The sequence below is a fragment of the Octodon degus genome, unplaced genomic scaffold, assembly GCF_000260255.1.
Source record: "Octodon degus isolate 3935 unplaced genomic scaffold, OctDeg1.0 scaffold00078, whole genome shotgun sequence".
In the NCBI taxonomy this organism is placed as follows: Eukaryota; Metazoa; Chordata; class Mammalia; order Rodentia; family Octodontidae; genus Octodon; species Octodon degus.
The window spans coordinates 721,480-747,449 of NW_004524654.1; the positions used below are offsets into that span (position 1 = coordinate 721,480).

Below are 25,970 nucleotides of genomic sequence, written 5' to 3' on the forward strand. Positions count from 1 at the left end.
ACGCTAAGGGTCCTGAAGCAGGATTGGTGAGCGTGTCTACTCGGGCTACTTTAATATATGCCTGATTTCTAGGGTCACCCTTCGATCACGCAACTCACATCCAAGACATTCTGTAATCAGCAGTATGTAGTGGGCAAAAATCGGTGGCTAAAAGCGCTAATAAAATTTGGCCTCCGGTGGAGAAAAAGCTTGTGCGACTTCGGGAGTATATCTGGCATTATTGAAGCTAACTAAATCGAATTTGCTGGGGTGCCCGTGGGGCCGAGTACGGCAAGCGGGAAGGACCAACTGCCGTTAAGTTTGGTGTCTGGTTTCTAGGTTCGGGTTGGTTTCTCGGGATCTCGGTGTGTGGCGTTTGGTGGAAGTGAAATCGGCCAGACCATGTCGGCTTTCGAGAAGCCTCAGATCATTGCCCATATCCAGAAGGGCCTCAACTACACGGTGTTTGACTGTAAATGGGTGCCCTGCAGCGCCAAGTTTGTGACCATGGGCAACTTCGCTCGGGGAACCGGCGTAATTCAGCTGTACGAGATCCAGCACGGGGAGCTGAAGCTGCTTCGGGAGGTGGGTGTCGGCTCGCGACTACCCACTTCCGGGCTCTGAAGTGCCTGTGGGGACGAATTGCCCTGCAGCCCCCGCGCGCTTCCCCACAGCGTGCCCCGAAAGCATAGAGACCAGGGAAGTTGGTTGCAAATTTGAGAAGTGCTCTGACTCTAAAACTTTGCTTTCAAGTCCTGCGGTCTCGTCGCGGGCAGGTACCTCCGCGCCCTGTCAGCCCCCTTCTGCCACCTCCATTGCGGTGCAGCACAAACTTTTGGAAAGGGACGCTAAGATTTTGTGTCTAAATTCGAGAACCACTTAGTTTGCAATCATTTGTAGAAATTTTAGTGCGCCCACCTAATGCGTGTTTTGGAAGCAGAGATAACGCAGGCGCCAGGATACTTGTGATATCAGTATCACAAGTCAACACCTTTCGATCATATCAGTGTCGGTCGGTGAAGCGCTTGGCATTCCCAGGCACGTGAGTGGCAGTCTTGTCGGATCTCACGGAGTTAGTTTTCTAATGGGAAGCACATTTAGTTTAATAATCAAGTCAAGGATGAATAATTACAAGTCGAGGTGGGTTCCCTCACACAACATAGTTCAATGAGTGAAAATCTACATGGGATGAGTACAAACTGGACCAGAGTGAGAGTAGAAGACGAAACTTCCAGAGGGAACAACATCTGCCGAAGTTCAGTAATGGGAGAAAGTTTGTTTGCTCAAGAAACAAGACGAGTTAGCAGGAACCAGACATTGCAAAATCTGTAGAACGTATAAAAGACTTGTGCCTTTTTACAGGGAAAAATAGCAGATCATTGAAAGGTGCAATAAGAACAGATTCACAAGTTTTATAAAGATCACTAGTGAAAGATTTAGAGGATTGGGCCAGGGAGATAGCTCAGTGGTCTAAGCGCCTGCCTGGCAAGTGGAAGGACCCGAGTTCAATTCCGCTTACCACATACCACCCTGCACTGAGCTGGCCACTGAAACCAGGCGTGGTGGTGCATGTCTGTAATCCCAGTGCTGGAGAGACTGAGACAGGAAGATCACTATGAGTCTGAGCTACATATGGAGACCCTATACCAAATAAATAAAATATTAAAAAAGTCAAGAAAAAGATTTAAAGGATAAAGATAATAATTAGGGTTAAAAAGTATTATCTCCTAAGTTGCCAACGCTGGCCTGGAGCTCTGTGATTCTCCCATTCTGAGCCTCTTTTTTTTTAATTTTTTTTTTTTTTTTTTTTTAACATTTATTTATTGTGTGTGTGTGGCCAGCTCAGCCCACCGGGGGCGCGGCTGGCTGGTGGAGGATCGAACCGCGGTCCCTGTGCCTTGCCGAGCTTGTTCCAAGTAGGTGCTTTAGACCACTGAGCCATCTCTCCAGCCCCTCTGAGCCTCTTGTATAATGTTGCTATTAGAGCTGCACACAAGCGTGCGAGGCCCACAACTAGCATTTCTGTAGCTGTTTGCAGTCTCTTCAGTGTTTACAGTTTAATTGTTTAAAGGAAATGAACACTCATAAGGAGGTATTAGAGCTGGAATAGACTATAAGGGCAGGGGATATTGAGAACTCCAGGGATTGAAAGCTACGGAGATGGAGGCAAACAGATGCCCACCTATAATCCCAGCATCCCAGGGAGCTGAAGTAAGATTTATAAATTTGAGCCCAGTCTGTGCAGTTTAGTAATTTAATTTAGTAAGACTATTTCAAAATAAAAGATTTTTTAAAAGGCTTGGGTTCGCGAGAGTGCAGAAATAAAGCTCAGGGGCACAGCGCCTGCCTGGCAAGTGTTAGGTCCTGAGTTGGCTTCCGGTACCAAATGAAATAAAAAGTGAAAAGGCTGAGGATGTAGCTTAGTGCAAAGCCCTTGGGTTTGATCCATTTTCCTTGTTTGGTTTGCTGTCCCTCGCTGAATTTCTGAAAATGGCTTGTTCTTGCTACTCCTCTTACATTCATCACTTTGCTTTGTGTTGCTTTTCCAGATTTTTTGATGTATGATTCCTTCCTGATCCTCAAAGTAGTTTTTGTTGCATTCTTGTAGTACTTATGATAGAAATATAAATTCTGTTTTGTGTATGACTAACTATAAGTTCCTAGAGGGTAAGAGAATGCCTTTCTTCAGCATAGTTTGCAAGGAGGAGCCACTCAATAAATTACTCATTAAAAGAAGTGTGGGCTGGCCAGTTAGCTCAACGGACTAAAGCACCTGCTTAGGCCGAGTGCAGGGACCGGGGTTTGATCCCCTGCGTGCCATGCCGGCCCCACCCCCAGGGCCAGGTGAGAAGGTGATTGAGACTAGGTATGGTAGTGCGTGCCTGTAATCCCAGGATTTGGGAGGCTTTAAACAGGAGAATCACTAAAAGTCTGATCTACATAGTGAGACCCTGTAGGCCCTGTCTACATAGTGAGACTAAATACATGTAAAAAAATTAAAAAGGAGTGAATGTATGCATATAAATAGGGTGTAAAATTATTAGAAAATATAGATAGAAAAAAGAAGAAAGCATCACCCGTTATCTCAATCCCAGGAATAATCAATTTATATTTTCCACCCAGAAACTTCTTTTTTTTTGAATCATAAATTCTTGAGAACCTGTTATTTCCAAGCATTGTATTAAAAAAGAACCAAGGGCATTTAGAAGATGAATCCCGTTTCCTAAGAAATCTGCTGTTTAAAAGCAGGGTAAAGCAAATGGAAAAGCACATTTAAGAGCTTTGACTGTATGTGGCTAGAGTGGTGCAATTAAAAAAAAAAATCCAAGTTAAATACAGGCTCAGTGATTCTCCCCCCTCATGGCCTGTCTCAACCATCTTGAGCCCTCTGTTATTTCTATTTGTGTGCATGCTTACAAATATCTTTGCCTTGGTCACGCCCCTGGAGTCTGAGGCAGCGGTGCTCTGATGCATCCAAAATAGGGAAGGCCCAGCCATCAGTATTCTCTTGAACTTCTGCAGGGGATTCTAATGCCTACCCAGACTTCAGAAATATACTTATTCTATTGAGTGAAAAGCATTGGGCCAGATAGATTTTTTTATTAAAATTTAAAGAAACGCACTGATTTAATCATTATAAAAATACCCTAAACCTAGTGCCCAAAGCCTCTGCATCCAAGAGAAGACAGGAAGGGAGCAAATCAGCTTTTGCTGATGCCGCCCTCGTCTCACTGTAGGCCTTGGGCAGGGGTCGGGGGGGGGGTGCACAGTTGAGTTGGCTGCCCTAGGCACAGGTGTCCAGCTTGGTGTCCTCCTTTTGCTCCATCAGGCTTTCTATGTGTGAGACTTCATCTGCTTAGAAAATGCAGCTTTTTTCTAATTGGCACAAAGGTATCCTCCGGACAGGGATGATCCTGAAGAATGAAGTGGTTGTGGATATTTCTACTGTAAAATTAGTAATAAGCCGATAAAATTTTGATTTTTTTAACCTCAATGCTACTGAATTCATTGCTTGTTAGCATTTGGTTGACTAAACCTTTTAATGTTAATTAAGTAGTGCCAGGATGTGGAGGAGGAAGTACTGACAAGCTGTACTAGACCCACCCACAGTCAGAACAAAAATAGCTGTTGAGGGAATTACCAATCATGGGCTTCTTTAACCACATTAACATGTCATTGTAGCAGCAAATGCCCACCACTAGGTCTAGTGAACTGATCTGGGTGGTCACACTATCATATGGCAAAAATTAGTAATGCATACTTTGGTGGTGTAATTCTCACCGAGTCTTCAGTTTTTTTTAAACTGGTTTCTAACAAGAACAGTTTTAAGTTCTGCCAAATTCTGTGCCTCTTTTCTGTAGGTAAAAAGTATAAGGGAGTTAGGGGGGAATTCTTGTGAGTTATACAAAATTAGTTTCTCTTGATTTCACTGCTATTATGATTCCATAAATGTCTGAGGAAGGAGAAAACATGCTTTTACAAGGGTAGTGCTGGGCCCTTCTGGACAAAGTGTAGTCCTCACTGTTTGCGGATGGCAAGGTGTTAATGTGTCTGATAGATTCATATACTTCTAAGTTTAATTCTTTTTTTTTTTTGACTTTGATTCGTGCACAACAGACCATTAGTGTCAATAAATCCAGGTGGGTATTTTGCATACAGAAAAGAAAATGTACATGTGGGAATCATAATACCATATGTTTATCTAGTAAGGAAATGAATGAAGTTTAAAACACAAGGACAAACCTGGGAGTACTAGTGGGCCCTCACTTTCACGGAGGTCACGTTCCAGACACCCCCACGATAAGTGAAAATCAACGAAGTAGCAATGTTCTATTTATTTTAGTATTTATATATATTTTAAAGCTTTAGAACTCACTTCTGCACTCTTATAAACCTTTCTCACACTTTAAAAAACATTTCTAATGTCAACCATTTTCTAAATTCATAAACCTACGTAATTTTAACAATATATGTATACTGTACACTACCACAAAATCCCATGATATGGTGAAAAATCCCGATAAATAATATAGATTCATGTTTTTTGAAAACCCATGAAGCAGTGAGTTGGAAAAAGTCGAACCATGAAATAGTGAGGGGCTATTCTATGCTTAATCTACATTTGCACTATGCAGCTCACCAATCCATTTCACTATTGAACATATCTTTGGTACTTGTGATGTCTAAGTTTTACAGAATGGAGCTATATGATAAAAGATCCATTTAATGAACTCACATACAAGCCTGAAGGCAGCCTCCTTCAGTAGAAAGAGCTTGCAATCAGACTCCCTAGGTCTTGGGACCAAGGGCAGGTCACTCAGTCTGCTGACCGTATTTCCTTATCTTGAAAGCGATATTCCTATGCTTGCTCGCAGAGTTGTGATGTTAAGGAAGGTTGGTCTTCTGGAAGCAGATCTAGAACAATGTCTGCTATGTAGGTGTTTGATACTTGGAAGCTGTTGTCATGATTGTATGGAAATGATACCAGTAGCTGTCAGAGCTGTGCCCATGAAACCTTGTGGGTGAAGAGGTACCCCAGAGCTAGTTTCTGGTCTCTCTCCAGCACTGGGGCTGAGGCTTAATAGATACTCATACCTTCATTCAGCTAGAGTTGAATACCAACTGGGTGTATTGTGAATGAGACAAGATCCTATTCTCATGGTGTTTACATTCTAGAAAGAGAGGAGGTAGATAACTGACTGAAAAATTAATTTTGTTGATAATTGTAGTTGAAGTTCTGTAAGGTGAAAGATGATGATTTGGGGTTTCCCCTTCAGATTGGCGGGGCATGAAAGGTTGCTGAAGATGTGACATTTGAACTGCAATCTGAATAAGAAGGTGACAGGCATGATGATCTGAGGGAAGAGATGTCCAAGCTGTGAGTGTAGCCAATGCCTCTGGGTGGAAATAACTTTAGTGGGTCTGAAGAAGAAAAAGAAACCTGCTTGGTGTGATTGCAAGGTAGAAGAGAAGAGCAAAAGCAGGAAACAGACTCCCAGGGCCAGCCAAGGCCAGATTTCAAAGGGTTGTGGGGGCCGGCCAGATAGTTCAGCGGACTAAAGCATCTGCTTCAGTAGAGCGCAGTGTTTGGGGTTCAATCTCTAGTGTGCTATGCTGGCCCTGCCCCCTGGGTGCACTAAGACTCCACTGAGTGGGTGTGATGACACGCATCTGTAATCCCAGCACTTGGGAGGCTGAAAATAGGAGAATCACTACAAGTTCAATCTACATAGTGAGACTCCATAGACCCTGTACTAAAATACATTAAAAAAAAAATGTAGTCAAAGAGCTTTGGACATTCCTGTACCTTAGCCCTGAGTGCCAGCCCTGTGAGTCTGTACCAATGAATGTAGTGCTAGGATTTGTTTCTAGATGTCCTGCCCTAGCCTTATGTAGTCATGGGGGTGGCCTTCTAGAGTTTGTGATTGGTTTATGATCCAGTGCTGGGATTGAAGGTATGCGTGCATCGCCCGCCAGGATGGGTAGCCTGCATACAGTGTAAGAGAAGAAAAGGATTCTTTTCCCTTCCTCTCTTGTTTTTAGTGTTTTCCACTGCTATGAAGTGTTACACCTCTGTCATATGCCTTGCTGCCTGGAGCCAGCTGATTTTGGACTGAAACTTTTACAAACTGAGCTAAATAAATATTCCCCCTCCAAGTGGTAGGTACTTTGTCCCAGCAAGGAGAAAAGCAGCTAAGGCACATGTTATTTTTTTCTTTACTTTTAGAAACCATACAATGACAAAGGTGAAAACCTCCAGTATAGACCCTGTCTTGTAACAAACTGACTGGTTCTCAGTTTGGTGTCTTTTCTTTGAAGGTATTTCACATTTGACTATGACTCTGTCATAGGATGTGATGAGATAGGTATGGAATTTCCCATTTGCATCTTCATGTCTGTGGCCAAGAAGTAGGAGACTTGGAGCATTTTGGGTTTTAGATTTTTTTGTGATAGGCATATTCCACTATAGTAGGAACTCATTAGGTGTTAGATCTGTACAGGTCTAGGCTTCAATCTTCTTGACAGGAGAGGGTATTACTAGGTAATTTGCAAGGGCCATTCTGGTGCTGTGGTCGTCACCAGATTTTCAGAAGCCCATTACCTTCCATAGTGGATTGGTATGTGGTTGTTTTACCTAATGTGATTATGTAGCACTCAGAGCAGTAGCCTTTGAAATGAAAGAAATTTAGAAAGTATTGGATAGTCCATAGTAATAGTAGTTCTGTGTGCATACAAGTATACAAATCTTTAGGCATTGAAAAGGTCCCAGGGTAAGTGAGGCATAAATACCTTGAATTTATAGGGCTTTGGAGGGGAAACTATGAAACACATAAACATCTTTTTTCCTGTAGCCATCTGGAAAGAACAGTATCTTCATGATTTTCTCATTTCTGAGGATCTTTAAGAATATTACATAAAAAAACAGAATATTGCATAAAAAACCCAAACTTGCCCATCTACAAACCAGTGGTGATGGTAGGGTTGTTAGCATTTGAATGTCATTAGGAAGATAAGAAAACAGTAAATTAAAACTTTTCATAGCTGTGCAAATTTAAATGATAGAGACTAAAAGAACATGGTAATCTTTTAATCAGAAAATGTTTTAATTGCCTTTTGTGTGTTTTGAACTTTATAGAACCATAAATATGGTGGATTCCAAATAACTGCTTACATAAATAATGTCTCCTTTCTTCAAGATTGAAAAGGCCAAACCCATTAAATGTGGAACATTTGGTGCTGCATCTTTACAGCAGAGATATTTAGCTACTGGAGATTTTGGTGGAAACCTTCATATATGGTAAGATCTCTTGAGCAGTGTTCAAATGCAGGACAAGCGCTTTCTTTGGTATTCTGACTACTCTTCCACTGAAGGAGGAAATTTTAATTTTAAACTGTTGCTTCTTTTGTTCAATTTAACTATAAAAGTATGGGGATTATCTTTTAATGTACTTTTTTAGGGTTCATATTCAAAATCCACTTGAAAATACTGATGTATTTTCCTTTAGATATTTTTGAATAATACTGTCAGTACTTCTTTAAATGCTGTTTTGTTCTATCACTTAATCGTGTCTATAAATAAGCTGTTTCTCTCCACTGTTATGAAATAATGCAGAAAAATGCACAAGTATAACATTGAAAATCAGATATTGTTTACATTTCACCAAGAGGTTTAGTATTATAGAATGATATGTTGAGTTTGTGAGTTTTTACTATACAACTCTTCACACCATTTACAATTTGCATATTTGATGCTTTAAGATCTAAGCACAAAGTCTTAGGAATCTGTCTGTTGACCAAATCAGGTAATCCTTTTTTTTTTTTTTTCTTTTTTTGGTTGTTTTTAATATATTTGGTATAGGGTCTTCCTATGCAGCTCATACGCTGCAGTGATCCTCCTGTTTTCAGCTGGGATTGCAGGCATGCGCCACCAACCTGGGTCTCAATGGCCGACTCAGCTTGCCGTGGGGTGGGGCTGGCACAGCATGTTGTGTCAGGGATGGAACCACGGTCCCTGAGCTTGCCTAAGCAGGCGCTTTAGTCCACTGAGCTATCTCGCCAGCCCGTCCTCTTTATTTTTCAAAAAAAAAAAAAAAAGTTGAATTAAAGTATATAGTAATGTTCTAGAAACTTGTCTTGGGGCTGGGGAGATAGCTCAGTAGAATAAATGCTTGCCTGGCAAGCATAGTATTCTGAGTTCAGTCCCGGGTACTGCAACAAAAAAAAAAAAAAAAAAGGAAAGCAAGCAAGCACAGGTACACATTCTCTATGATGAATATGATCACTATGTATATTGAAAATATACCCATAAAATCTGATTAGAATATTAAAAAGAAGAAACTTGTCTAGAATAAAGCTAATTTCTCCTTCCCTTCACGATTTAGTTGTTAAATTAGCATTTATTCATCACTTCTTGCAATCTGTGTACTTTCAGAGAAATTGGGAGAAAAACCATCCTGTTTTTTTAATGAATATATTTAAACTGTTGGCCATCTTCTTCTTCTTTTTTTTTTTTTTTTTTTTTTCTCTAATTGCCCTAAGGGGTGGAAGGCCATCTTCTTAATAGAGTTCGCTAGCATGGTACAAATATTACCAACTTACTTTCATTCATAAGTCTTATAACTTCAAGTTTAAAACTAATCATATTTTAAAATCTATAATAGTATTAAAACAGTTTTTTTTAAAAGTGGAATCATAGTCCTGTTAAACCTCTTGATTCTTTCATAATCATGGTACAAAGATAAATATCATCTCTAAACTAAGCTGAATCAGCTCAAATTTTTCCCCCAAGTACAGGGGATTGAAGCCAGGGGAACTCTGCTGCTAAGTGAGAGCCCCAGCTTTTAAATAATTTTTTTAATTAATTAATTAAGTAATTATTTTTGGGACAGACCCTAGCTAAGTTGTTCAGGTGGGGCTCTATCTAATTTGCTGTCCTCCTGTCTCAGCCTCCTTCTGTGCTGAGATTACAGGTGTAGCTGGCTTAATCAAGTTTTTGATTGATGATATTTTACAAATAATCTTGCTCCAACAAATTGAGATTACATTTCATAAATAACATTCCTTTAAAAACGTGAGTTTTTGAAAACTAGCTCACTGTGAGAACTGGGGATAGAAGCTACCAGTGAAGAGCAAAAAGAGGAAGGAAATGGGGGAGGCCGTCCTGGGGTCCGCGTGTAACCTCATCTGGTCATTTGTCTCTCAAGGTCCTGTTCATTGGCACTTTTCTAGGCGCCTTTTGAACGAACGTTGGATTAGATGAATTTCAGCCAGGCTGGCCGTCGTATTTATCATGACCACCATAAGGAGGTCACCGATGGAAATCAGCGTGACATTCACTGGCAGGGCAACACAGTCTAGACTGAGATGGGTACAAAGGACCGCAACACATATTTTAACCTCGGAAAATGTTTCAAAGTGAAACTACCAAGGCCAACTTTGGAATCCTTGTAAATCCCTTTGAATTTACTCTAGATTGAAAGCAGTGGTTTCTGTCAAATTGCTATGTACCCACCAGTCCGGGGGTTGCAGGTCTGTCCCCACAATCCTGATGCACACTGCCTGGGGAAGAAGCCACGAATCTGCCTTGCTGACAAGCACGCCTGGCCTGTCATCTCTTCAAGACCTGTGTAGGTCGTCTTCAAAGAATACTAAGTGGACTCAAGGCTTCAAGTTTCAGACTGAATAAAATTATAGTTTTCATTAGGGGCTTGAAAGAACCTGAAGCAGAGAAAACAATTTACAAGGAAATGTATAAATTACCTTTATAGAAAATCCTTATTTTTGAATAAAAACAGAAGCATATGCTGCGCATTCTTAAACTGTAGTAATGGATTTATTTTGCTACATACGGTTTAAGTAGGACTGTGTGCTTTCTATTTAGGAATTTGGAAGCTCCAGAGGTCCCAGTATATTCTGTCAAGGCCCATAAAGAAATTATAAATACTATAGATGGTATCGGAGGACTAGGAATCGGGGAAGGAGCGCCCGAAATTGTGACTGGCAGCCGAGATGGTGAGTTGCTGTGTGTACATAAGAAGGTTTTCTGTTTTGTTTTTTAATGGAAAGCTATGCACTACTGTACCTCTCCACAGAAGTCTCTTTTGGTCACTGTGATTCTCTTTAACAAATCTCTTTCTGTTTTAAATAGGCAAGCTTGATTGCATATCTCTCAGTTATTTCAGACTTTTGGGTATTTTTGAGTTAGAGGCATAGCACTTACTATTTTAGTTTAGATTTAGTGCAACTACTAACATTGATAGCTTCCTTTGAGCCTTGAAGGATTTAAAATGTCTTTACAGGTTTTGAAGCAGCTGACGATATAATGTGGGTGGCAGCTTTTCATTTTCTTTTTTTAAAAAGCAGAATTAGTACTTGTGAAAATTGTCATATTGACAGCTGGTTGAAAACTGAACTTCTATAATCCATCCTCTGAGCATTGTGGAGAGTGCCAGGGTACCAGGTGGGCTCTTCCCTCTGCACCGGTCTGGTCACCTACAGTGACCCAGGCCCCGAGGAACTGGTCTGGTGGTGTCCTTTTTTGTTCTGAATGACTGTCACAGAGTTGAGAATTTTTGTGGTTCATAAAGTATAAGAGATTAGTACTTTAGCTGTTTCAGCCAAATGACTGCTCAAGACCATGAAAAAATTGTCTTAAAAGAAAAGTGAGATAAAATTTTCTAATAATTCCTCAAAAGCATTGTGTGTTAAAAGTCAATTCTTTTTTGTCAGTCATAAAAGCAGTATGCAGGGCTGGTGAGATGGCTCAGTGGTCTAAAGCACCTACTTAGAACAAGCTTAGCAAAGCACAGGGACCACGGTTCAATCCCCCAGCACCACATGCTGGCCAGCCCTGCCCCCTGGTGGGCTGAGCTGGCCACACACACACAAATAAATAAATAAAATTAAAAAAAAAAAAAAAGACAAAAACAAATAAAAAAAAAATAAAAGCAGTATGCAGTTGAGAAGGAAAAATAACATACAGCCTATTAACACTAGCACAGCACTAGATTTTTTTTCCTGTTTGTGTGTTGTTTGTTTTTTGTATAGTACAGGCTGGCCTTGAGCTTGCTGTGTAGTCCAGGTTGGTCGTGAACTCTCAGTTCTCCTTCCTTAGCCTGCCAAGTGCTGGGCTTGCAGACGCACACCACCTGCTCAGCTCTTGATCTATTTTTTAAACATATCCAAATTTATATATAATTTTGTATATGTATCAGTGTGAATATAATTATCTCACTTTGTCCATTTAAGGCTTACTGCATGCAGATATTACAGTTTCTGTATAGTTTTCATAATTATTACTCTAATGGTTATAATATTCCCATGGATGGCTGTGTTCAGTGCACCTGTTAGTGAGCACTAAGTATGCCTTAAGGTTTTAGTGTATTGTTTTGGGAGAGTGATTTAAAAATATAGAAGAAGTGATTGTTTCTTGTATGTACCTCTTTTAGGGTAAATACAGTTTATGATTCTTAAAATTTGTTGTTAAACTTTCAAAAGAACCTGTTTACATTATCCACTGTACTGGATGAGGTAAATTTGCAGCCCACTCTATTGGCATTTGTTTTCTTTCTTTTTCCCCTAATTCCATGATGATAAAAATAGTGTTCTTACTCATAGTGATGTCTTTTTACATACTTTTTTTTTCTAATTTAACTCGTATCAACTTCCTATAAATCTTACAAATCTGTGTAGGTCCTATAAAGTAATGCTCATATTTGTGAGACTTTTTTTGTTTGTTTCTTTCCTCCTTTTTTTTTTTTTTAACGTAATTGGTACAGGGTCTCACTACACAGCTCAGGCTCCTAGTAGTCCTCCTGTTTTCAGCCTCCCTAGCACTGGGATTACAGGCGTGTGCCACCATGTCTGGTCTCAGTGGCTGGCTCAGCACGCCTGGTGGGCTAAGGCCAGTATGACATGTAGTGCTGGAGATCGAACCCTGGTCCTTGGGTTTGCCTAAGCAGGTGCTTAGTCTCCTGAGTTATCTTGCCTACCTTGTTTCCTTTTTGTAGGAGCTTTTTAATGACCAACTGTATCCCTGGAGATAAATCTAGTAGGATGTTATACCTTTCAAGTATTTTTCTTATTTTCCCTGTTCTCACATACTTGCTTTTAGCCATTTTATTACATTCATTTGCATTTCTTACTGGCAGTGGCACTATTTAGTTAGTAAGAATTTAGTTAATAACAATTAACAGGGGCGAATTAAAGTGCCTGCAAGCACGCACAGGGTCTGGGGTTTTGATCCCTGGGCCTGCCGTGCCAGCCCCGCTCCTGGGGCACACTGAGACAGCAATTGAGACTGGGCATGGTGGTGTGCACCTGTAATCTCAGCTCTTGGGAGGCTGTAAACAGGCGGATTAAATCTAAAGGTGAGATCCTGAACACCCTGTAGACCCTTCCCTAAAATACAAAAAAAAAAAAAAAAAAAAAAAAAAATTAACATGTAGGGATTGAAATTGAGAATTGTTAATTTTATTTATTTATTTATTTATTTATTTATTTTTTGCAGAACCAGGGATTGAACTCAGATCCTTGTGTTTGCCAGTCAAGCGCTTATCCTACTGAGCCATCTCCCCGGTCCCTGTTAATTTTATTTAATGTTTTATTTAATTTCATGTTAAATAGTATTTTAAAATCCCATATAAAAAAACCCTCACACATATAAAAATGAGAGCTTATAAGAAAAATGCCAATGGTTATATGCTTAATAAAGATTAAAGTTGACGTTGGTATTATAAATAAATAATACATTTCTTTAGGCTCGAAGAAAGTAAGGCATAGCTGGAATTACATAATGTATTTTTTTTGTCATTCATAACTTGTATATAACTTAGGAACAGTTTTTCTTTTTCTATTTTTTTCTTGGTATTTAGGGCAGGGTCTACAGGGTCTCACTGTGTAGATCGGACTCATAGTGATCCTCCTATTTACAGCCTCCCAAGAGCTGAGATTACAGGGAAGTGCCACCACACCCAGTCTCAGTCACTGGCTCAGTGTGCCCCGGGGGCAAGGCCGGTACAGCAGACCCCAGGGATTGAACTCCCGGCCCCTGCATCTGCCTAAGCAGGCACTTTAATCTGCTGAGCTATTCGGCTGGCCCTAGGAATAGTTTTTCTGTGTATTTATTAATTTGAAACTCATGTAATCAGTAACATGGCATATAGATCTGCTGTTGTCCAATGCCATTTAACCAATTAGAAAACAAAAATGTGAGTGGTTTTTGATGTTACCCTATCTATAACATGTAGCCACAAAAGAATGCAGAGAGGAGATGTGATTGTTCACCATGGAATTCTGCTCTTTTATTTGTGGCAGGAACTGTGAAAGTGTGGGACCCAAGGCAAAAAGATGATCCTGTGGCCAATATGGAGCCAGTAAAAGGAGAAAACAAGAGGGACTGTTGGACTGTGGCATTTGGTAAGTCATTGAGGAACTTTTGCTTAGTGCCCTTAAAAAAAAATTCCTGATAGTCCCTGTGCAATCTGCTTTGTGGATGTTTCTGAAGCAGATACCACAGTGGTTGATGCCAGCCCCTGGGATGAGGGTTTAGACAGTTAAGTATTCAAAAATATTTGCTGTTTCTATTTGTTTCTGATTAATTAGGTAAGATTTTCCTAGTTTAGAACTGCATGCCATTAATGAGGCAAAGCAGAGGCTCAAGTACTAAACATAACCGAACAAAATCTATGGTTTAAAAAAATTTATTTATTTATTTATTTATTTATTTATTTATTTATTTGATACAGGGTCTTGCTATGCAGCTCAGACTCAGACTCATAAATCCTCCTGTCTCAGCCTCTCCAGTGCTGGGATTACAGATGTACACTGGCATGTAGTACCAGGCATCAAACCCAGGTTCTTGCGCTTGCAAGGCAAGTGCTTAGACTGCTGAGCTATCTCCCCAGCTCCCAAAATTCATGTTTTATGTAGTGTGTTTATTTTCTAGAAAAATAGTTGATAACTGTTCCTTTATCAGTGTACTCATAAAATACTGAATTTCTAGAACTAATTGATTGAATCTCTTGCTAAGCACCCCCCAAAAATTAAGATTTGTTACTAAAGGGTTTGGGCTATATTTAGTTTTAAATCTCTGTTTTCTTTTTTTTTAGTATATGCATACAGGTAACATGAGTACAAAATACCTTGTAACAGTCCAAGTGAACTTTTAGCTTTTTCCATTAGAGTGTCACTGAGTCACAGGAAAGTGTAGATTTCTGACTTTTAAAAGAAATGACTGTGTGATAATTACTAAGTAAGTGTACATCATGAACAATAATATAAATTTAGGATATGTGTGTGCACTTGGGCAGGAAGTTTCAGGCCTAATATTTACAGTGATTATTTTTAAATTGTTATAGTTAAAAAGTAGTTATCTTTGGATCCTTGGAAGTCTTTTCACTGCTGATCTGAGGAACATGAAGATGATTTGGTATATTATCATATTCAATTTTTTAAAACTCATCCATTGATTTGAATGTTTTGTTTTGTGATGAGGTCTTGCTGAACTGCCTAGGGTGGCCTCAAACTGCGAGGCTCATGTGGCACCCAAGTAGCTGCAACTAAAATGTGCATCCCACCATGCCTGGTGGGAGAAGTTTTTCTAATGATTGCCAAGATGTACAAACCGTTGGGGGCCTGCAGAGGTAGAAAAAACTCATAACTATAGTGTCCTGCTGATAGTTTAGTCAAGTGGGCCCGGCCATCCACATTACAAGATAGGAGTAAGCAAAGGTTCCCAAGTGCCATAGATAAGATGCAGAGGAAGGCAGAGGGAGAGATGCTGGGAGGAAGAGTGTTCTGAGCTCATGCCAGATTCATGGGACTCTCATTACTGAATTAGGAGGAAATTCCAAACGTGGGGCATAACTTATCGGTGCCCAAGGTAATGTCTATAACCGAATGGTGGCAGTAACCTACAGGTAGCTCAGAGCCACGACGTAGGTATTAGGGTGGCCTGGAGGTCATGGGAAGCCTTTGTGAGGGTTTGTATGGAGAGCTGTGGTTCAGGCTTTTAAGAAAGTCAGCGAACATTAACTGTGTAGCAGTGAGAAGAGGGGCTCAGCACATAGAGTGGCTCGGCGCTTTTGTTATGTTCCTAGGTAAGAGAGTAGAAGCAATGAGAACGGAGCAGGGAGGATGATTCCAGAGATAATGCTGTGGCCCAGTGGAACTTGGCAATGTTTTGGATCTGGGGAACAAGGAAAAGGAGTATCTCTGTGATAACTGACTTTCTGGTCTTAACTGTGGAGTGAATGTGAATGATGCTTTTGGTGGCATGAATGAACCTCTTCAATAAAAAGGCTGTATTGGTGGCTGGGGGTGGCTGAGTAGGGAACCCCCACTGGTGCAGTGGGTTTGGGTTATGGTCAGTTTAAGCTGCTGGAGTTTATGTGGAGTAAGTTGGAGGCGGGAAGAAGGAAAGCACTGGGGTAAGATGTCCAGGGAGCCTTGCACAGCGACAACCCCCTTGCCGCAGCAAGGGGACTCAGGATAAACAATCCCTGCATCTTAGCAGTGTGTGCTTAACTACAGAATATAAAGTTACTTCAGGTGTGATCAGCCATGCTACAAAAAATGCATGAGTATTTATTCCACCTTATTCAGATTTTCTGGCAAAGACAGAATAATGCCAGAACAACATTTTGTAAGATAAATGAGTTTTAAAGTTCTTCTGTTTGTGTTCAAAATATTTGGCACCAGAGGAATGAATAGAAGCATGCCGGTGTGTCTCCCAGACATGTGGGAACTGTGTTTGAGCTGTAGCAAGCAAAATATAGGGAGAGCATTTCTCTTCAACTTAGAATCCAGTAAACACGTCAGTGTGCCGCATGAATACAGAATTTCAGTGAATGACCTCCCCCTTCCCCAGTACTGGAGGCAGTATCTGTGAACCAGCCCTTTCTAAATTTTATTTTGGGGTGAAGTCTCCCTAAGTCTCCCAGGCTGGCCTCAGACTTGTGACCTCCCTGCCTCAGCCTTCTGGGTAGCTGGGATTGCAGGGGGGCACTTACTGTACCCAGCTCAAATAAGCCTTTTAAAAAATAAGCAAAAAATTGGTAATCTTGATATCCTGTCAGGTTTAATAAAAGGGGATTTGTACCTGATGTGATTTTTTAAAATTAGATTTGACTTATATGTGTAGCTTTAGAGCATATTTTAGAACCTCGATACTAGCATTGTTAGGCCTGAAATGTTGTATCTTGGTTTCCAGGCAATGCTTATAATCAAGAAGAACGTGTTGTTTGTGCTGGCTATGACAATGGGGATATCAAACTGTTTGATCTCAGAAATATGGCGCTGCGGTGGGAAACAAATATAAAAAATGGGGTAATGTACATCCTGATGCTGTTTCACCTCTCTCCGTGTGTTTTCCTTCACACAGACAACTGCAGAGTTTTAAAAGCACCTCTGTTAGCCCATTTCAGCCTCTGCCAGTGTTTCCTAGCCTTTCGGGGTCAGACTCCTTTGAGGTCCCAGTGACCATTGCGCTTCCTTTCTTCAGAAAGTGAACACCCCTGTAGATACAAGTGTATGGTGCGGGGGAGCCCCACCCCAGAGGCCCTGTGTGGACCCTGTGGGTTGTGCAGCATGACTATAAAGTGAGCCAGCGAGAGGGCCTCTCTGCTGGTACCAAGAAGCTGCAGGGGCAGCAGCCCCTCTAGAACTCTGGGACTGTGCACCTTTACTGGAAAGCCTGTTTCCCTCCTGTTTTCTAAAGGCAGCCTTGACTGAACTGTGCTGATTTATTTATTTATGCACTACTGGGAATTGAACCTTACACTGATCTGTATCCCCAGCCCTTTTCTAGTGTTTTATTTGAGACAGAGTCTTGCTGAGTTGCCCAGGCTGGCTCTAGTGTGCAGTCCTCCTGCCTCAGCTTCCCAAGGGCAGGCGTGATAGCATATACCACCTTGCCTGACAGATTTGTTTGTTTTAAGATTAAAAGCAGTTGAAGACTCAAAAGATGAAATGATCATTTATGTGCTTTTACTTTTTTTTTTTTTTTTAATGTATTTAGTACAGGGTCTAAAAAGGTCTCACTACGCAGATTGGACTCATAGTGATTCTCCTGTTTTGAGCCTTCCCAGCACTGGGATTACAGGCACACGCCACCACGCCCAGTCTCAGTTGCTATCTGAGCATGCTCTGGGGGTGGGGCCAGCACAGCACACTGGAGATTGAACCCTGGTCACTGAGTCTGCCTAAGCAGGTGCTTTAATCTGTTGAGCTATCTGGCCAGCCTTACATAATCTTACTATAAAGCGCTTTTAGCTAGTTTTAGAAAGCCTCCTGAGTAATAGTGAGCCAATTGATAACATATTCTCTGTTTGCAGGTATGTAGCTTGGAGTTTGACAGAAAAGACATAAGTATGAACAAGTTAGTAGCTACGTCTTTGGAAGGGAAGTTTCATGTTTTTGACATGAGAACGCAGCATCCCACCAAAGGTTTTGCCTCTGTTTCAGAAAAGGTAAATATGAGTGAAATGTCTCTATGAAGAGGAATGGTAGCTTGTTTTATGCTAATAAATAGAATGAGTCACTAAGGTTCTTCTAGGTCTTTATATGAAAAGAGCTAAATTTGTGGGATCCTGACAAGATTTTTTTGTACAAAGAATATGTTTATCAATTTAGGCTCTTTGAATATGATAAAGATCTCTGCTAGGAATCTTATTTTGTGATTTAAGATTATCACAAGAAACCTTACTGATGTTAGGAATTTGATCAAATCCTAGCCTGATATATTCTAATAAATATATGTTTTAAAAAATATAACTTAATTGCATGCTTTCAGGATATATCAGTATATATCCATTATGTCATTTCATCAGTTTTGTATTTTTGGGTGGCTACATTAAAGAAATTATTTAAGTTATTGATTACTCAGATGAGTATGTATTAGGCATTCAAAAGATTTTATTTGTTTATATTTTGTTGGAGCTCCAGTGGCGCAATTGGTTAGCACACGGTACTTACACTTTATATTTTGTCTTGCTTTTGAGAGGTAATTTAGAGGAGGAGACAGTATTCTAGCATTATAAAAATGATGAAGAAAGCAAATTGAAGGGAAAATACTGCCAGAGAAAGAGCAAAAAATATCTGGAATACAGGGATTATATAAAATACATGCTGACACATCCTAACACTTGCAAGATGTGGATTGGTAATGTAACTCTGACCTTTCTTTTTTGCATCAGGAATAGAACTTATGACCTTGCGCTGGCCAGGCAGGCACTGTGCCATTGAGCTATATCCCCAGCCCGAGCTTTCTTGATTATGAAACAAAAAACCAGTAATAGATTGGTAGCTTCTATAAGATGAAAATGTACAAGGTGCTTAGGAAATAAGGAGTCACTACCTGGTCCCCTCTCCCTCCACTGTAGATTCTGTAGGATATCTCAAGCCTATTTTACAGTAATTATTATTGTATATGACCTTCTACTGCTGGATGGTCTAACTTCTTAACAAAGTAACCACAAATTGTAATACTGTTTTGCCTTTGTTGTTTCAGAATATATTAAGTACCTATCCATAGCAATCAGCACTTTATTAGATTGTTTTGTATACAATTCATAACACATTTTTTGATTATCTGTAAATAATAGTGTCCTCTTCAAAATTTTTTTCCTAATATATAGTTAAGCTGGTGATGGCTGGGTTTGTCAGGTTAATGTCTCTGACCTTTCATTTTTAGGTATATTTTATGAGGTCATTTTCTCCCCTACCCCTGTAGTTATGTTTTTCTTAACTCCTACAAAAAACCCAAAGTTTAAACTGCAAAACAAAAGCAAATTTTGGCCACTGGAACCTAAGCATTTGGGGACTTCTACTAATGTGTATTTTGAGATGTGGGTGTTTATCTTGAAGTCAGTACTCACACAAGACTATGAAAAGTCGAAGTGGAGACTGATCACTCACCAAAATGTAAAGTGCAAACACAGGGCTTCGTTGGAGGCAGCCAGGCTCACTGCTCCCCCAAAGCAGAGGAGCCCTGTCCTGTCTCCCCCAGGCCCCCCCGCCCCTCCTGCCCCTCCCTCCAAAGCCCCCCCAACAAGGATGATTTACTGACTGTTGTTGAGGGGCTCACAGACTCGCACCCCCTTCCTGTTGCCATTTTAAAATCTTCGTGTTTAATGCACCTGGGAAGAGCCTTGTTGCGACCATGAACACTGTCTATCCCAAGGTCTGCACTGTGCAGAAGTTGGAAGGCAGTGGGTTGAAGATAAGGCTCTCAGAGGTGTTAAGCTAAAATTTAATCAATAAACCAGAACTTTGTACTTGCCATCATTTTTACTGGGGATCTAAAACTGTTCTAAAATCTAAAGTCTGTTTAAGTATCAGTCTATATTTTCCCCCCTTAGGAATAAGTCTATACTTTTGTATTTTTCCCTTTCAGAATGAACTAGAGAGATTTAAATATATAAACTGTATTGTAATAATTTCTATGATTCTATAAATGTAAATGGACTTTCCATCTAGTATCTTTTGATCCATTACAGAAAAATGATATCTTCTAATTTCTGGTGGTCTTCTGTAAATGTTTACAGCTATTATAAAGAGATGTGCTAGAAACATCCTTAGTTCCTCTCTAATAGCTAAAGTGCAGTGAAATTCATTGTAGGGCTTCTCTTCCAGGATGCCGTGTAGCATATAAACCAGTGTGTGCCTGCTCCCTTCTAGGCTCATAAATCCACCGTGTGGCAAGTCCGACACCTGCCGCAGAATAGAGAGCTCTTCCTGACAACTGGGGGTGCTGGCAGCCTTCACCTGTGGAAGTAGTAAGTCGCTCCCAGTGCGCACTGCTCCTTTTTAAAGTTACTAGTGGGAGTAAGGTAGGATTAGATTGAATTTTTCTGTCTTTCTCCTCCTTTGACTTAGTTCGTTTTGATATGATTTTAACTGTCATCGTGTTATGTAACTATTGTTTTCTAGGCATTTTTTAAAAGTATACTTACTCTACACATAATATTAGTCTTCTTGTGACAAACTACATAGAGTTTTTCATTATAGTTGTGTCTTCTGTATATTACAAGAGCGTAGTGAGAGCTTTCTCCATAGATTCAAAATCATGGTTTTTGCTAGGCTTTTTCTTCTTCTTTTTTTTTTTTTTTTTTTGGTCTTTTTTTTACTTTACTGTATTTTTTTGGTTGAATTGTTTTTTAAGGGAGGTTTATTTTTTTTGTTTTTGGTGCTGAGAACCCAGGTTTTCCAGCTTGCTAGGCAAGCATTCTACCCCTGAGCCAAATCCCCAGCCCCTAGGCTTTTTTCTTTTTAAAGCGCAAAATTTGACTCAAGGCTTCCACCACATACCGTCTTATACTTGATTGGAGCACTGGCCCTGAAACCTAAGCAAGACTGGAATGCTTTGTTTTAGCTCCTGAAAATTCACTCGCCTAGATTGAATTATTGTGATCAAACCAAAAATCAGAGCCGGTCTACCCATTGGTTTCCAGGAACACCACTGAGCTTGTTCCCAGCACATCTGTAACCTTGAGCTGCGCTCTGTGAATCCTGAGGGCCGTCTTCATGCCAGTTTTATTTATACTCCACACAGTGCCACATCTGCAGTGAGAATTTTATATCATAGTGAATGCAGTAGTTACATCAGTCTGTATGTAATTACAAATTGGAAATTTATCTCAATGTGAACTTTTTAATTTTTACTATAACTGATGTCTGGTCTAATCTTCAAGTTGGTTTGGAGCTTTGCTGCCAAATATTTGGTTAGAAAAAGAGGACTGGTTTAAGTAAAATGATACTTAGCTTGGTTCTGTCTTCCCAGCCCTCCCTGATAGCAGTGCAAGTAAATTGTAAATTTTACTGAGCATGTAATGAAGAGTTCCTAGAAAAATTCATCTCCTTGTTTAGATTTTAGTTTTTGAGTGAATGGCTGTGCTGATTTTTTTTTTAAAGTCTTTAAAGCATGCACACATACTTTTAAAATTTTAAGAGATGGTATGGAGGGTTTCAAACAAATACTATCTTTTAAATACTAAATAACTGCAATGTTGTCTAGAGGTGAAAAAACAGCTGTTTAAACTATTTATTTAAATCTGCATGCTTTGTTTCTTTTAATTAAAATAACTTATAGGGTCTGAGAGGTGGAGAGACTTTCTTCCTGTAGGTTCTTCCTTTCTGCTCTGCCTCTTAATTGGCTTCATGGTTTTTAAGCTCTTACCTTTTTTTTTTTTAAGCCTTTATCCTTTTTTAAAGAGCATTGACAACCAAAGGTGATGTCATAGGATGCCAAAAGACTCTGAACAGCCTTCTGAGGATGAGTATTCCATTTCACTAGAACCCATTTCCTTAGGGGAAGCATATCCTGTCCCCTTCTAGACCAAATAGTATTTATTTATTAATTAAGCATAATTTGTTTATTAGCTAAAAAGTCAGATATTCTTGGAATCGCTTTTACCGTAGAGCGGTAAGATTTAGGTCTGATGTCTGCCTAGTGGAGCCTTCATGGACCCAGCCTGTGTCCTTGTGATGGAGCTTACTGTCCCCACCCAGAGGGCCCAGGTCTCACCCTCCGCGCTCAGTGGGGCTTCTGTGGTGTTCTTACCCTCGCCCTTGCCTGTGCCTTGTGCGGCTGGTGTCTGTGCAAACCTAGAGAAGAGCTATAATCCAGGGTTACTGAGAGCACCAAGTCCATTTATTGTTGAAGAATTCTGCATCACCCTGGGCTTTCTTTTTTTTTTTTTTTTTTTTTTTTAAGACAATTTTCTTTTCTTTTTTGCAGAACCAGGGATTGAACTCAGGGCCTTGAGCTTGCCAGGCAAGCGCTTATTCTACTGAGCCATCTCCCCAGCCCTTTGGGCTTTCTTATTAAAAGGGTGATAAAGGGAAATGCTGAACAGAGATGAAGCTTTGAAGTTTTAAGTAGAAAGACCCTTCCCTATGAGATGTTTTGGGGGTAGTGTTATTAAAAGTACCATCTGTTTATTTACGTACAACTCAACATGGAAAGATTCTTTACACATTAGTGCCAGTACCAAACTTGGTTACCAAGCTCAACCGAGAGATAAAAATAATCATTGAGGTTTATGTATAAAAATGATGAGTGGGGGTTTTTCTTCTCATACCACTTTGTTCTGTTTTCAGTGAGTACCCCATGCAGAGATCAAAGAAGGACCCCGAGGGTGTAGAGATGGGTGTGGCAGGCTCAGTGAGCCTGCTGCAGAATGTCACCGTCTCCACCCAGCCCATTTCAAGCTTAGACTGGAGTCCAGACAAAAGGGGCCTCTGCGTCTGCACTTCCTTCGACCAGACGGTGAGGGTGCTGATTGTTACCAAGCTCAAGACAGTCTGACCTGAAGGCTTTGGACCTGGAAACTCCCAGAGGGTCACTTGCAGAATTGAGGGTGTGTTTTGGGAACTGCTGACCCTCACTGAACGAAGTTGTTGGATTTGGCTGATGAAGGCTCCAGATGTAAGTCCTGAGGCCAGCCTCTCTCGGGATATACTGGATGACCTGACTGGACACGGCCCGCTATGTAGGAGAGACCACGTCTCTAGGACCAGCTGTGTTCCTCTCCCTGCCATTTTGAATATGGAATTCAGAGCCGGATGTGTAAGCCCCGTGCTTCAGGAGACTGAGGCTGGAGATTCCACCAGTTTGAGAGGAACCTGGACACCTCAGTGAGGTCCTGAAGCTAAATACATACATACATACATGCATACATACATGCATGCATACATACACATATACATACATAAAATGAAATAGCCAAAGTACATAGTTCTTGATATTTAAACATATTTTAAGTTGTTCTCTGTCCCCAGAATTCCCTATTTTTTGTTTACACTGATGTTGAATTTTAGGGTTTTAATGTTGCAGTTTAAGTCACTTCATTTTGTTTAGTTTGTCTTAGAAAAACTAAATTAAAATTCATTAATGCATTCTGTGAGATTTCAGGATAAGTTTCTATTCAGAGTACTATTTTATAAAGTACAAAAATGGCACTATCAGACTGGATTTATGTATGTTTAAAGCAGTGTATCTCATTAAAAATACCATGATTATAAAGATCTCTTGTATCTGAAATACAGGAGTTGAGGCTGTAAAACTTGGTTGTTGACTTTGATAAATGATGACATGTAGATGATCGTGGGGAGTTTGTAGCCTTAATTTTTTGTCAAACCTTTAAAATCTATCTTGTAAATGAACTTCTGTTTTTTTAAATTCTACGGAAGCTTTGAGTCTGTTGATTTAATAAAATGAATAATATCACTTCCTTTTGCTGTGTAAGTGATGAATAAGGACCAGGGATGTAGCTCAGCAGCACAAGCGCCTGGCAAGCAGCACAAGGTCCTGAGTTTGATTCCCGATATCAAAATCAAAAAAGAAAAGTTCTAAATAAATACCTCTTAGTTCCCCTGGTGTGTTTACTGTGCCCCAGGCCTTTAGCTGTGCTTGGGACATCTTGACTGTCACACTTTCATTAGGTTTGCTATCCCCTGCTTCCACTGAAGAGGACCGAACCACCTACATTTGTAATTTGTCAAACTTCTGTGATTTCAGGGGTTAATAAAGAGTCATTCGTTTGGACTATAAAGTGAAGAAAATCGATTTTCAGTTCCCACTGAAGCCAGGATACACTGTTTTCTAACTATGGAATGTCTGTCTTATTTAATTTGTGTGCACACTGCAATGGGACCCAACCTACTCGCTAGCTGTCTACTGAACGGCACCTCCAGCCCCTGGATTTTTTTTTTTTTTTTTAGGGAGTAAAGGTTTATTTATTTATTTATTTTTAAAATGTTTTTATTGAGAAACAAATACCAATGAGACAGTTTTACAACCAATTACTAGTACATTTTCAATAATTAACACATTGCATATTGTTGTCTTAGTGGTTATTCATTGTACAAGATGCAGACCCGATATCCTGTCTCAAACACTATTAGAACAAACCTCTCTATTCACTAAATTAAGAGAATGGAGCTGTATATCTATCCTATTTTGAGTATAAAGATGCAAAGTGGTCGTTCATTTGTATCCCCCTTTTTTGTTTAGTTTTGTCAGAGAAGGGCATTCCGTTGTCATTTAAATATTGTAGGTACATGAATTCAGCAAAATATCTCAATATAGTCCCAATAGTCCATAATAGTAGTGGGTTTTCCATAAGATTGTCAATGTTTGAAGTTGTTGACTTGAGCATTTTACAGCTCATCATATTAATATGGCTTTACTTTTTATACTTCATTTTCATACTTTTCTACTGGATGTTTAAGACCAAGAAAAAGCAAGATATATATAACAAGAAATGTAACTTTTGTATTTGATAAGGTCAGTCAAATCTCCTCAGGATTTAACCTGAATCTCTGTACCTGAGTTTGTAGATTCTTTGTCATTGTCAGTCATATGGATCAGTCACAGCCATTACTTGACCAGTTTGCTCTCTGTGAAAGCTTGAGAGAATGTTTTCTCTCCATGTGACTCTCCTGAGGCACACTCTACATCATCGATCACTTTCCTCTGTGGCCCTAAAATCTCCTTGATCAGAAAATTTGGGACACAATTGAGTTACAGGGTGTTACTGTACAGGTTCTCCTATTTCCTGAGTCCTTACTGACCTTGAAAGGCTAGAGCCAAAATGTTGGCTGTCCTTGTACCTCTTCTTTTTCTTTAATTTTTGGTCTGCAAACTTAAGTTGTTAACCCTCCAGAAGAGAAACTTAATGATATTATTACCCTATAACAGAGGCAGTTGAGCTTAACCTCACTATCTATCTGCATATCAAACATCTTAGCATGGAACAGGTATTTTCCATCAAGTATTGATATGTTAAACTTTGAGTCCCTCCAGAATATGATGAAAAAAGATTAAAAAGATAAAAAAAATTTAAAAATAAGAATAAACATTCACATATTTTTGCAAAGAAATTTAGAAATCTAACAATATACAGCCTTGTAGCAGGACAGTCCTGTCACTGTTTTTTGTCTCATGTTTTCATTTATTACCTTTTTTTTTTTTTTAACGAACCTTTACTTGAGAGACAGTATGGCTGTAATTGCTTTGTCATGACAAGCAGTACGTAATTAGAAGACCAGAATGACAGGCATTCCAAGCATGACCCTACCATTACACATTGCTTTCTTCAGTGCCGTTGCTTCGTTCACGGGTATCAGCATATATAGTCAGGGTGAGAAACCTACCAATTAACTGCTATTTTCAAAAACATGCTGAAGATTCTTAGAACCATTGCCTTTCCTATCTTGTGCATATAAATGTATGACTTTGCCCCTGTCATGTTTTCTAGCTTTTATCCTTGCCCTCTCTTTGTTAACTAATCCTCAAGTTCTCGCTTTCCTTTTAATTGTGTTATGCCTTTCTATTTTTATTTCTTCCTTTGAGTTCTTATACTAGGGAGACTATATGATACTTACACATGTGGGTCGGGTTTATTTCACTTATGAGTATATCTTCAAGTAGCGTCCACTTTAATATAAAGGCTTTGAGTTTATCATTCTTTATAGCTGAGTAATACTCT

The 25,970-nt window shown here is 39.8% G+C and overlaps 1 protein-coding gene across 1 annotated transcript; it reads left to right on the forward strand.

Annotated features, from left to right (window-relative positions):
- The first annotated feature begins 257 nt into the window (after positions 1-257).
- Wdr92 (WD repeat domain 92) lies at positions 258-23,707 on the forward strand. The gene is made up of 8 exons (XM_004636140.2): positions 258-564; positions 7,677-7,777; positions 10,361-10,491; positions 13,795-13,896; positions 16,691-16,806; positions 17,814-17,948; positions 20,158-20,255; positions 22,579-23,707. The coding sequence occupies exons 1-8, from the start codon at positions 382-384 to the stop codon at positions 22,784-22,786; spliced, it is 1,074 nt and encodes a 357-aa protein (XP_004636197.1). The 5' UTR covers positions 258-381; the 3' UTR covers positions 22,787-23,707.
- Positions 23,708-25,970: the final 2,263 nt, after the last annotated feature.